General features: G+C 34.6%; 1 protein-coding gene across 1 annotated transcript; it reads right to left on the reverse strand.

Annotated features, from left to right (window-relative positions):
* Nucleotides 1–1,224: 1,224 nt before the first annotated feature.
* On the reverse strand, nt 1,225–8,089 carry LOC106066486 (MAP kinase-interacting serine/threonine-protein kinase 1-like). Its single transcript, XM_013225534.2, has 6 exons — nt 7,781–8,089; nt 5,647–5,839; nt 5,438–5,535; nt 4,797–5,314; nt 4,347–4,646; nt 1,225–4,232 (listed from the first exon to the last, which is right to left on the reverse strand). The coding sequence occupies exons 1-6, from the start codon at nt 7,787–7,789 to the stop codon at nt 3,860–3,862; spliced, it is 1,491 nt and encodes a 496-aa protein (XP_013080988.1). The 5' UTR covers nt 7,790–8,089; the 3' UTR covers nt 1,225–3,859.
* Nucleotides 8,090–14,056: the final 5,967 nt, after the last annotated feature.

Below are 14,056 nucleotides of genomic sequence, written 5' to 3' on the forward strand. Positions count from 1 at the left end.
TGTTGATGGCGAGGCGTAGGCCCAGACTCTCAGCGAGAACTGTCATAACCTGTCTTTGATGCTATGACATCTCAGTGTGACAGGTTGGGCAAAGTCCTGATTACATTTTTTCCCTACGTAGTACGTACTATTAACGACGTGTTGGGTAAGCAGGGCCTGATTTAGACTTGATAAGGTCCTAAGCTATTTGAGAAATAGGACATCTTGTCGGGCAATTTTTCGTTGCTCTTGTTTCAAAATGCTTGAAAATATCTCTAGAACCTATTTGAGCCCCCCCCCCCCCCCTAGAAAACAGGTCCCCAATGCTATAGATTGTGTTGCTTATAGCTAAATTCAGCAATGGGGTAAGCCGAAACGCTTAAGTTGAGGCTGGAATTAATGCGTACCAAACGGTATTACCTGAAGAACTTGATAGTTTTTACAGTTTAATAATCGTTTAATTAAACGTAAATAATGTCGATACATCACCAAATACAGTTCATCTACTTGCTGGACTCTTGGGGTTACTGGGTTGATTTCTGACAGCAATAACGTTTCTCTATGATCTTAGACTGGAAGTAGTAGAAAGCTTTCCTATTATTTTTTTAAATAGAACTATAATGTATTTATCGGAAAGGTGACAGCATTTTCGTATTTTGCAATCGGCTGTCTTTACCCGAAGTAAATCATTTTGTTTCTGTCGTTTTCAATTGAAACAAGAAATAATCCTTTTAAATAGCGTCTTAGTTGTATGGGCTGTTCTATAGTGCTTGTTCTAATTCAGTTACATACTTGTGTATTAATAATATGCAGTAATGGAAAGGAATTTGTGAATTACAAGCTTTTGACCGGAAATGGGAGGTTAGAGCTTAGACCCAAGACATAGATGAGATTATAGGAATATTACTTTCTTTGACTAAATAATAATTATACGATCAAAGATCTAATCATTTGTCAATTGCCACTTAAGATATTGGTGATTGAAACAGTTGAAATAAAATCTATAGAAAAAAAAAAAGGGTTCAACACAGTTTCTATGCATCGAGTGAATTCCAGCTATGTAGTAGCAAAATTTACATTTTTTTAGAGCGTCAAGTAATAAATCTTTTGCTTTAACTTTACACCTTAAACTGTCCTATTGACGTTATCTTTTCCTTTATACTTGAAACTTTTTGTTTGTTTTTTTCAATTAACAGACAGTTCCAAAATCTAATCACAACATTGAAAGAAACAAAACATACAAAGTTATTGGAAAAATACTTTTTTGTTTATTTTCAGTTCAAATTTATTTTTTTTTTCAATTTTTCAGTTTGTATTTGACCAATATATAAACAAGACTGGCCTATATTTCAGAACAATTCAAACAGTGCTACAATAATGCCTTGAAGTTTTTGTTGTTTTTTTGCCATGGCCAGTCTGATGGAACACCCTGAGAAAACAATGAGCCTCATTTTTTAATACATTTTTTTTTTAAATCGTAGCAGCTCTTGTCAACAATCTTCAAGGCTTACATTTACAATGTAGGTCAATTTGTTAACATTTTGTCTAGTAACAAACACAAAAAGTCAACAATGAATTAACTTTGATTATAAAAAAAAGGTGGTTTTTATATATATAATATATTTTTTTTTTCATATTTTTATGTTTAAATCAACTTAAAAAAAAAAAAAAAAAAAGGTCAACCATTGCTGATGAACACAACCATCAAATGTTCCTGATATCAACCTTTAACAGCACAAGTTTTACATGGAGACTAGATCAAATCAATACTAAACACAGACCTCCCCACCAACTCAATGCCCTAACTCAAATGGTTGAGACAATCAAACCACTACAAACACACCAGTCTTCAGATCACTTAAGTCCTAGGGACAAAGTTTTTAAAAAAAAAAAAAAACATATTTACAGTATTTTTGGCCAAGAAAAACAAAATTGCACAGACATGTCATCAGACACACACAGAGTCTCCACTCCATGGACACTATAAAATAACAATGTATTGCATTCAATTGATTTTAACACAAGGCTGCACATCTCACACTACTAACATTCTTTGTGCATAATCCTGACATAATGTGGACATATAAGAGATTCATTCAGTATTCTCCAAGGCACATCCTCTTCAAGTGGAGAACACAGGACAGTAAAACATGGACTCCCACAAGATTATGTTGCCTAGATTTGTAATACCAAGTAAGAAATAAATCATCAGTAGACATTTTGGATGCAGTCACTGACAATATCACAGACATCTTTTTCTCGCCAGAAAGTTTTTTAACGACATTATCAAAAAGACTTTCTGGGTTATTTCATTGTACGCCTACACTAACTGAAAGCTGATCTATCACAATACAACAAATAGTACAACCCATTCATGCAGGACAAACCAATGACAAAAATAAAAAACTGAAAGACAATTACACCAATAGAATCACTCCTCTGGCAAGCATCCATCTTGTACAGCACAACGGAAGATCATTTCTTAAAGTCATGAGGCCCTTCAATAACAAAGTTTAAAACAAAAAAAAAAACAATTCAATAATGACATCCGTTATGCCTGTCACCATTGCAAGAACATGTACATTTGGTGATCTTGTGTCTATTGCTAGAGCTCAACATTCCAAGTCACAGAAATCATCAGGCTACTCGTTGACACAATTTGAAAGACTCAGCGTTCACTATTAGTGTGACAAAAATACTCTTTAACAGGCATTCAGTGGTCTGGCGTAATACACAAGGAGATGAAAACAACACATTGACAAGAATGTTGTTCCTCAATTAACAAGAATGGATATGTCAATGCTTTGAAAGGAAAAAAAATTGGAATGATAAGATTCAAACCATTTTAGCATCCGTCCTTGTGATGACGACAGTATGGCGTTAAATATGTTAATGATGGGCGGAAGTCATAGGGGGTGCAGGGAAGTGGGTCTGGAAACAAGATGATTGAAAAACAATCATGGAATGGAGTTTTTATCTCCATAAAACAAGAATGCTTTCAATAAACATCTTACAAAAAAATGAATGAATGAAATCTCCATTGAACAGGAGTTGTAGAAAAAAAAAATAATAAAGCACTGTCAAGATTATTTCACTCTTCAGGCTTAAAAAAAAAAAAACTAGAATATTTACAAAGTTAAATGCTAGACAGGAATTGATAATGCCTAATGGAGACAATTATGCAATGATCTAACATGGATGACAAGTTTGTAAAAATATAAAAGTAGAAACTGGGTATTAGGTGAGCTTGGCAAATCAAACTACACAAACAAATGGCACAAATAACTAACCAATGTCAGTCTTCAAGGTTATTAAAGTAAGTTCAACTTTAAAAAGATTTCAAACATCAGTAAAAAAAAAAAAAATGAAATGAGAAAGAAACTTATCAAATCAACTGAAAATAAGTGGATCAAAACTGTTCACATGTACATCATAGCTAATTTTTAATACCACTTCAACTCTACAGCACTTTTTGATTTCCAATAAAATAATAAATAAAAAATAAATAAACTTTCAGAGCTAAAATATTGTTAACATTTATAATTATGTCATTGTAATGAGGATGAGTGGAAGTGAGTTAACAAAATTTGACAACTTGATAGAAAACAGAGCCAAAAACAAAATGCTACTCACAAATGTCTACACAGTCAGTACAAACAAGTTGATGTTCAGTCGTCTTATGTGATTCAACACATCAGTCATGTCCTATAAACAGTTTATTATGACGTCTCTTAAAAAAATATTTCTCTTCTATGTAAAATGTCATGAGTAAAAACAGTCTGGATGCAAGACAAAAAAAAAAAAAAAGGGGGGGGGGGCCTTAATGGGGAAAGGGACAATGAAAGAGTTTTAAGACCGATTCGATGTTCTGCCGCCCTCTTTACTGCCAGCTCCCTGAGCTAATACAGAAACTTTCAACACTTCCCATGGATGAGCCACAGCGAGTTACATAGCAACGCTGACCATCATTCTTGTGGTTGTTGTAGTTGGCAGAGGCATGGGATGTAACAGCCCTCCTCTGAGCAAGACTGGACAGGCCTGGTGGAGAAAGCTTCATGCCAAAAGATGGTCTGGAATCCAAATCATTATCACTATGGGGTTCATCATCTCCACTACTTTCCTCACTCACTTTCTCAGTCTTGCTGGCGCTAACAAAAAACTGTGGTCCTGAAATGATCAGGTGCTGCTGCATCATACGATTGATAGAAATAGCTGTCTCGGCAAATGACTCCAAATCTTTAGTGCTGTTGTTCCTGAAAAAAACAACCCATAAAACAATTAACACAAAGAAGATTGAAACAACTTAAGTTCAAAACAAAATAGGTAAAAAGTCTAAAAAAAAATAAAAATAAAACAGATCTATTTACCTTGTAAGAATATGAGGGGTTGCTAGAGGGGTAGCAGCTGGAGGGCTAGCCACCCAAGGGTGTTTCAGAACATCTGCAGCTGAGTAGCGTTTACGGGGGTCGCGTACCAACAAGTGCTTGATCAAGTCCTTGGCACTCTCAGATACACAACTCCACTCAGGCTCTGGAAACTCGTAAACACCATCTTGAATAGAATTGAACAGTAGCTCCTGACAGTCCTGACAAGCCTCACCTCGCTCCCATCCACATTCCTCCCCACATTGGCCGTAGAAAGGAGGGTAGCCACATAGCATTATATACCTAATAAAAAAAAATATAGAAAACCTTGATCAAATAATCAGACATGACACTGTCAATAAATCATCATAATGTATTAATTTCATTTTACAATATGTAGGCCAACATATATTGATTACTTTAAAAACATTAAAAAAAAAAAAAGATACTTACAGAATTATTCCAAGACTCCAAAGGTCACACTTTTTATCATAGGAGAAAGACTCTCCCACCCAAGCATCCACAACTTCAGGTGCCATATACTCAGCTGAGCCGACTGGTGTGAGAAGCTCAGGAGTTTTACTTCCATCCGAATTGTTGACACTGACAGGCACCCCACTGGCGAGATCGAAGTCGCAAATCTTGAGTGGAACAACTTCTCCCAATCGTTGGCACAATATATTTTCTGGCTTCAGGTCTCGATGAGCGATGCCCTTGCTGTGTAGAAAATCAAGAGCACGAGCTATTTCCCGAACAACCAAAAAGGCTTCATATTCACTTAAGTGCCCACGGCTCTCAATGTTGCTGAGAAGTGTGCCGCCTTCCATCTTATCAAAGACCAGGTAGAAAACATCATCCTCCTCAAAATACTCCACAAGATTCAAGATATTTTCACTGCCCTGACACTGATGAAAAATTTCTATTTCTTTGAACACTTTACTGCGCTGAAGACTGGTACATTTGTTGATCATCTAATAAGAAGAAAAAAAAACAACAAATACTTAGAACAAAATTATTATAAAAATTGATGCAACAACAACAAAAAAATCTCATTTCACATTACTAATTAAATCTTGGAAACAAACGTCAATTACCTTAACAGCATATTCTTTGCCTGTTTCTTTATTCACATAAGTTTTCACGGATGCATAAGAGCCATTACCTAAAAACTCTCCAGTTTCCTCATAGAGATCTGTTGAATAAATAAGATGAGCTATTACAAGTTATATCAAAAGAACTTAATTAAGTTCTTATAAAATGTATAAATGGTTTGCACTTATTGGTAGCAGAAGAAAAATCTTACCATTAAATTTTTTAATAGTAGCCCTTCGTTTCTTCTTTCGACTATTGCGAGAATTTGTGTTAGGTCTGATGTTGTTACTATTGTTGTTGTCAAGGTCTGGAAAAATACAATCCATATCCAAAGTGAGGGCATTATCCAACTCCAAACTGTTTGGCCGAACAGCTGAAGAGCGCAATGAGGAATTTTCTTCTATCTGTAAAGTAAACAAAATGATGTGGATCTTAATTTTTATATAAAATAATATATGTTGCAGGCACCTTTGTTTTAACAAGGAAAATTCAAGTCTCATGTCTTCAACACACAAAATAAAAACAATGGCTTGGACACCTCAGGGTTATTTTTGCTTACTTTCTAATGAAAGTTCCATTGATATTTTGAAGTGGAAGGTGATGTTAACATTACAAGAGTGTGTGTGTGGTATACAATAACTCCTTGTTTATAATTTTACTTTCTTAAACTATAGATCTAAGTGAGTAAGCCATAATTAGAAGTTGAAAGAAAACTCATACAGAAAACTAGATTTATGTAATACAAATCTAGATAGAGTCTATCTTTATTTTTAGATGTGACATGCCCATTGCTAATTGGATAAGTCATATATATCTTAAATGCAGGTAGACCTAGTCCATGCAGTTTGTATCATAACAATAGTTACTATAAGATAGAACAAGTTCAAGATCTGATCTTTACATGCATTAAAAATGTGAGTCTTAGTAAGAGACTAAAATTAAAATGCATCTAGTTCTGGTTGTATCCACTAATCTATATTTATAATTATAAAATTATTCAATGAAAATCTTTAATCTAGAATTAATATAATTATTATAATAACATAATGATAAGATCTAAGAGTCATTCTAGACCTAGATCTAGAATATAGATCAGATATGATTCCAAATACAAGATCTAGAATAAATAGATTTATTATAATATCTAGATCTAAATCAGGATTAGATGACTTAAAATGACAACATCTTAGCAAATCTAAATATTCTGTTAGTAGAATTAAGTAGATCTACAGTCTTGTCCTAGATTCTAGATCTTGATTAAAGACAGTCTATGTTCACAACCAATAGCAGCACAAGACATAAACTCTAGTACCAGATTTATCTATATAGATCTAGAGTATTCTAGATCATGATTTATTCTTGTTCTAGATGAGATCTCAATTGACTCTATTTCTATGTTTGTCTACATTCTGATACATTAATTGTATAAAAAAACAGACTTACTTCAAAAAAGACAATATAGTTGAGTTATACAATATATAAATTATGCTAGTATATTTATAGCATCTAGACCTAGATCTATTAGATCTATTGGTCTCAGATCATTCATTGTGACACACTCCTATGACTGTTATGTTACACTTTCTATGTAATTCTAGTATTAGATCTAGATCTAGTATGCACTAGTCTATGTGCTGTGACTATAATTGTCACTATTGAGTGACTATTGATATTTAATATTGTCAATACTTTTTAGTTTTAGACTTTAGATGATAATACTATATCTAGAATCTAATAGTATAGAATTAGTAAAGATCTAGATTATTTTAAGACTAGACCTTGTGACTATGTATGATTCTAGACTATAAATAGTGACTAGACTAGTTCTAGTGATGTGACCCCATAACAAGAAAATTGTAGTGACCTCATGAAAAGGTCAAACCTAAAAATAGCCTCTGTCCTCAGCCTCAAACAAAGCCCTGATAGTGGAATATTCCAACAGCAGAATATAAACAAATTGAAATCTAGATGAGTCTTGAGCATGGATAAATAGTGTAAAACACCAGATCAATCTAAACTTTGTATTGTTTCTTTAGTAGACATTTTCAATGCAAAACTCTGCGCATATTCAATCATATTGCAATAATTTGAATAATAAATTAATACTAGTAGACTAGTCTATGTCACCAGATTGACCAGATGAGATCTAGATCTAGTCTAGATAGATTCTAGATCTAGATCTAGATTTGTCATTTACAGATTAATAAATCAAATGATTAAATGTAGAATAGATCTAAAGTCTAGATCTAATGTAAACTCTAGATTACAATCCAGTCCTGGTTAGCTGGTAGATTTCTTTCTAGATCTAGAAATAAAAAATAAGCAAATTCATGAAATAAACTTACCGTTCTCATGTTGAGGCTGATGATTTGCAGATCGGTCGGCGGCTTGCAGATAACAGATCAAATACAAGCAGATTATTCCTTCGGAAATCAAATATCCGTCAAATCCAACAAATCACAAGACTCTACGGTCTGAAGATATCCTTTTGAATTTTAAATTATGTGCTACAATTTTACTCGACGATCAACCATTGCTTCTAACGGCAGGCTTAAAGCCTTGTATTTTTATCCTTTCAATTCTTTCTTATACGTCCATCCTGGTCTAAACGCTCTAACGCTCTCTACCTGCAGACGGTCTCTTTTATTTTGCCGACGCTGCTACGTGGAGCTTGAGTCACGGGACCACCAGCCAATCAGAATGCAGAGCTGCCGCGAATCGGAGTTTACGTAGCGGTGGCGTGTTATGAACCAGGATAGTTTACATCAGAATATCTGGGTCAACCTTAGGCTCTTAATATTTTTTTTTTAAAAAAGTGTCGTTGATTTCTAAACAACGTTGGTCCACGTAGTACCACTGAAACCAGACGTGTTTAGGTGTTATGCTTTTATCAGAATGACGATTGGATGATACATGTATTCTTACGCATAGCCATTGAGTTAACCTAGCCTTATCAGCTATATGTCTATGTGCAGTTTTAATTAATTTTGACCAGGGCTGTGACCTTGTAATCATCTATCTAAGCAGGATCAATGTTTGTAAACACATCGTACGTTTCGATAGGGTGTGTCGCCGGTCACATGAGATAATCCAATAGGACGTTTCCGTTCGTTAACAATAGCGCGAGTGGGGTTAACCCACCGAAGGGGGAATTAAACATATTTTCCATTTTATTTTTGTTTGTCAATCATTACAAATAGTAAATACATTAGTTGCATTTTAAATGGATTTAACAAAATTAAATGGCACTACAGTAAACGAAACTGGACGTTGATTGTTTCGGTAAAAAGACGAAACTGATTTCTCTAGTTGTTCAAGATACTATAATATGACGATATTGCATCATTATGACTAAACAAAAAGAGACCGATTTCGACCTGTTGAATGTCTCTTACTGTATGGGCGTTTTTACAAAGGGGTTTATTTTATCCATTATATGTATATTATATGGCTATATTATGGAGTGTGTGTTTGTTGACTGATGTAATCCATTTACAGTGACTAGGATTTTTGTGAGCTATTTTTAGAAAGATGGATTGCACGTGTGGTGAATTTTAAAAAATGGGAGGGGGGAGGGGCGGCTGATGAAAGATCTAGAAGACACGTGTACAGTCTAGCTGTTGAGTAGATAGAGATTTGAATGAGTTGAGAGACAATTAAATATACGTATAGTGTTATAGATTAGCGCATCATATTGAAGCCTGCAGATTCATAAAATGGAAATTAGAGCCATTATATTTTGTGTTCTCGGATTCCAAGTTGTTATCCAAAATATGTTTGTTAAGTTAATGATGTTTAGATCATTCTGTGTGGCACACTATATGTTTGTTAATGGTGTTTGTCAAGTTAATGATGTTTAGAACATTCTGTGTGACAGACTATGTTTGTTAATGGTGTTTGTCAAGTGAATGATGTTTGTTAAGTTAAAGAGTAGCTTACTTTTACCTGGTATTTCGGATTAGCTGTCTGGAGCTACACCTCAGCATTATATATTTATCTCAATGAAAACTTCTGTTGAGTTGACCAAACGAAACATATTCTCCTAAATATCTTGGTTTTGTCTTAATACTAGCATTACCCACCGGCTACACCTGTTGATATGTTTCCAAGCTATATATTGAATATTGTTGGTTTTGTCATGGATCGCTATTTTCTGTTCTTTCTCGCAACAATAATAATAATAAAAAGACGCACAAGCTCCAAGCACATTTCATTAGGCCAAAGAATTATTGCATCTATCACGTTGAACTGGACCAGCCCGTGAATTCAAGTATCACTTAATTTCTCTCTTCCATATGTATACATAGAAAACGTACTCAACCCTTTCCAGTTTTACAGTAAACTTTTTTGCAGTGCTTCAAACCCCCGCCAGGTCTCCTCACTTTTTTTTTTTCCATTGAGAAAAACTAAAATGCAAAAAATCTCCTTTCGAAAGGAAAAATAAGTGTGTCGCAATTTCTGTTTATAAAAGAAAGGAGGGAGTGGAAATGGTTCACGGTTTCTGAATAAAAGACAATATATAGTTCATCCATCGTAGTTCGATGGTGACCACTTTTGTCATCCAGGGGCTGAGGGCTTTGCACATGGGGTTTTGTGCCCCCTCGTGTGGCTGGTGAGACCTATGTATACCCGGAATGTTCGGCTGTACACTGGGCAGGTAATTCCAGCTGGAGCTAGTGTCATTGGCCTTTGCTTTTCTTCTCTGGCGCTTTTCTTCTGTCAGCGCTAGTTTTCACAGCGCGACGCCATGATGCTTTATCATATGCTTCCGTCTCCCAAGTGGCAGGGTCAATGCTGAGAAGCTTTGAGGGAGTCCCTAAAGCGTTTTCTTTATCCACATTGTGAGCGCTTCCCTTTATTAATTGGCCATACACAAGTCGTTTACTATGGATGCTGGGGATCTTCCATTCGGCTAATGTGGCCACAGCATCATATGGCAAACTGTCTAAAAATGTCTAGATTAATCAAGGTATCTCCACAAACACAAAGATAGAGGTCTATCGAACTGTCATCCAGGGGCGGACTGGCTATATGGGGAAACGGGCAAATGCCCGGTGGGCCGGTACCAAATGGGCCGGTCTGATCGCGACCAAAGAAAAAAAAAATTTCCATGCAGACAACTTAAAAAAAAAAGTGACAGCAGCAAGACACAAAGGTCCGAACACGTTTTCTTGTTATTTTTTTAAAATTCTTATTACAATTAATTTTGTTTGAAATTCAACAAGAATATAAAAAAAAAATACACTATAGGCCTACACTGTACGTATTATCATTTGCAAAACGTTAGACCGCACGAGCGGCATGAACTGCTCTGATGTCTTCGAGGTTGTGTTTGGCCTAATCATTTTGCTGGTCGGCATGGGCCTTTTGATTCCCATTTTTGTTGCTCCTTCCCTCCCCCGTCTTTTAATGGTTCCAATGAAATTTAACCAAAAAGAGGGATGAGTAAGGTTAAGTTAGAAAACGCAGCAAAAAAAAAAAAATTAAAAAAATAGACGCGACAATTAGCTCATTAACAATACTTATTTACTTAATAGAAACTTTAACACATACACACAGCCGCGAAATTGCAAACCACCCAACTTATTCACAGCTCAATATGGGTATAATGCTCTACTTTCTGCGATTTGAAAAGCAAAGGTAAATTTCTTTTTGTTTATTTATTTTTAATAACATTGATCTAAAAATACTACAGTTAAGGCTTACAAAAAAAAAATTATTTAATTAAAAAATAAATCTAGATCTAAATCAATTTTTACACTATTATAATTAATGGCAAACTTATGCTCAGTATGAAGTCATTAATGATGAAAATTATTACAATAGTTACAATAATTTATATTGCGCTGTCACATCTGATATTTAATGAAAGGAGATTTATATTTTAAATAATGGTTCATGGTATATTCATATACGAATCGCAAATTTGAGAATGTACTAGGAGGAAGCAAGAGCTTTTCACATTAAGTAAGTGCCTCTGTAACCGTTCTGCTTTCTCTTATCTTTTAATGGAATGGGTTACCTGAATCAGCCAGGAAAACCAATGATTTAGCATATTTTAAGTCACAGATCAACATGCATGACTAGATTGACACATGAAATGCGTAAGACGTAACAATCTTATTTTTTAAAGAAACGTCTGTAATCTATAAGTTATACCAAAAAGCTTCAAACTCATTAGGCTGCTATTGTATTGTTTATAGTTTTCAGACTACATACATGTATAAATAGAATACATTATGTAATCCTACGAATGCATACATCCAGTTTTCGATGCGTTATCGAACTTTATATATTTTATAGAGAATTAGGCTTACACCTATAATGTAACACACGGGCGTAGCCGGCAGGGGAGGGTCTTCAAACCATCACTTGCCTCAGACTTCATTGTCTGAAAGGGAAACGTTACTTACTTCCCCAGTGCAGCCAACTTAAGCAAACTACAGTCACCAAATTTCATGAGCGTAGCCAAAAGGGGTTTTGTGGTTTCCCTTCCCCCTCCAATACAAAAAAAAAAGCATTTTACCATTGTCTACCAGTCGCTGAACTCCACTGAATAGCAGATTTCGTTTTTGAATTTTTTTAGCGGAAGAGTAGCGGGCTAATTGCACTGTAGATACATCAGAATATGCATTTTTAAAGCTTAAAATAACTGAAATAATGCTTGGTTCCGGGGCTTCGCCCCGGACCCCAGCTCCCCCAGACTCCCTAGCTGCTCTTTGGCGGTGTGTACTGTTTTTCCACTAATTATAGGAAGAGAGTATTCTAGGGTAGAAAAAACGTTTGAAAGAATGAAAGATCAGAATGTAATGATGATTAATTACATATACACACACACAAATATATATATATATATATATATATATATATATATATATATATATATATATATATATATATATATATATATATATATATATATATATATATGTTGCGGAGTGGGATAAATATCCCCCACCCACCGAAGATATATGACATGCCATTTGTGGGCCGGTTTATACGGTAATGCCCGGGCCGATTTTGATACTCAGTCCGCCCCTGCTGTCATCCTCCTTACATTGCTCTATGCCTTAAAAACGTGGACAGAATATAGAAAACAAAAAAAAAAACAAAAAACACGGAGCCACTTCCACATGACCTGTCTCAGAAAAAGAATGAATGTTAAATGGCAAGAAAAATAAAGCCCTGATATTAAGGTCCTTCGAAGAGCGGGCCTTCAAAGCATCCACACAACACTGATGTAATCTCAGCTGCAATAAAAAAAAAATGCTTTAAAAGATGTTTTATTCTTAAAGACAATGTACAGAAACAGTTTGTTGTTATTATTTTTGAAAAAAAAAAAGACGTTTGCTTATTTTCAAAGGGGTCATATATTTGAAATTACTAAAACAGACGATGGTTAAAAAAAAAACAACAGAAAAAAATAAAATGCACACCATCACCTGTCACTGCCTAAAAATGTAAATGTTTTCATTTTCTAATACAAATTACTAAGTTTTATGGTTTTATGTGTAAGGGAACTAATCCAAAATATTTTTTAAAATTTGTAGGTACTGAAATTCTTTAGTGAAATATTGCTATTGTTAAGAGCTGTGCCCTATTAAGTTTTTAGTTTGTTTTCTACTATAATAAATAACATTATTGATCAAAGACAGCTCTAGATCTAGTAGCATATAAAGACAGCTCTAGATATAGTAGCATATATATTGTTCTTCAGAATGATACATTTATTCTCTATCATTACCATGAAAAGTTATAACGAAGATTGCCACTAGTGACGGTGTCACCTTGTGCGGTTAGTTCAGGGTGTCACCCCCTGGCTATTAACTTTGATTGCCTTTTTTTTTTTTCAGAAATCGTGATATGTACATAATTTGAGACTGTTTTGTATAATAGAAAAAATTATTTCTGGAGATCGTATTAGAGAGGCATCAGGTTCCATATCAATGTGGTCTGTTGAAGCGCGTTAGTTCCTCCAGGCGTTTTCTTTCGTTTTCAGCTTGTGTCTTCTTCAACGTATTTTTTTTCCCGTACTAAGAAAAGCCCATATCAATGTTAAATTTTAACGGAGTGAGACGTTCCGATCAAGAAATATTGTCTTAGAATCACTATTTAAACTAGTTTTTAAAACGTTGCTGAAATTAAGTTTATTAAAGAAGGAGGCAGCATTGGTCAATAGGCTTACTATTATACAGGGGATGTTCAAGGTACATATAGCCATAGCGCAAGTATGTCTTAAGATCATCTTCATGTTCAGTAAGTAGCCTTGCCGCGATTTTTTTTAGTTTTTGTCACACAAAGGTCGTCGCTATAACGATGTTAAACACATCAGAGAATTTTAACCATTCTGATGAGAATTTTGAACAATCTGACGATTCACAAAGAATCACGTCAGTAGAGACGTTTTGAAATGTTTTCTCCAAAAAGAAGTTTTTAATTGATATTTTGCAGACGCCTAGCTCACACAAAAACGGTAAACATTTAAAAAGTTCCTTATAAGTAGAAGACAAGAAGTCTTTATCTTACACTATTTTAACTTTTTAAACATTGACAGTGACATTTCACAGAATTAATGTTCAAAATTTGATTTATAACTACAATGAACAGACAACTTTTTAACT

The sequence above is a fragment of the Biomphalaria glabrata genome, chromosome 5, assembly GCF_947242115.1.
Source record: "Biomphalaria glabrata chromosome 5, xgBioGlab47.1, whole genome shotgun sequence".
Classification (NCBI taxonomy): Eukaryota; Metazoa; Mollusca; class Gastropoda; family Planorbidae; genus Biomphalaria; species Biomphalaria glabrata.

Bases quoted from the DNA above. Each gene is read 5' to 3' on its own strand.
- LOC106066486 (XM_013225534.2), bottom strand. The intron at 5,536-5,646 runs GTAAGATTTTTC...TTTATTCAACAG, and splicing joins TACTATTAAAAAATTTAATG to ATCTCTATGAGGAAACTGGA. The intron at 5,315-5,437 runs GTAATTGACGTT...TCTTCTTATTAG, and splicing joins GCAAAGAATATGCTGTTAAG to ATGATCAACAAATGTACCAG.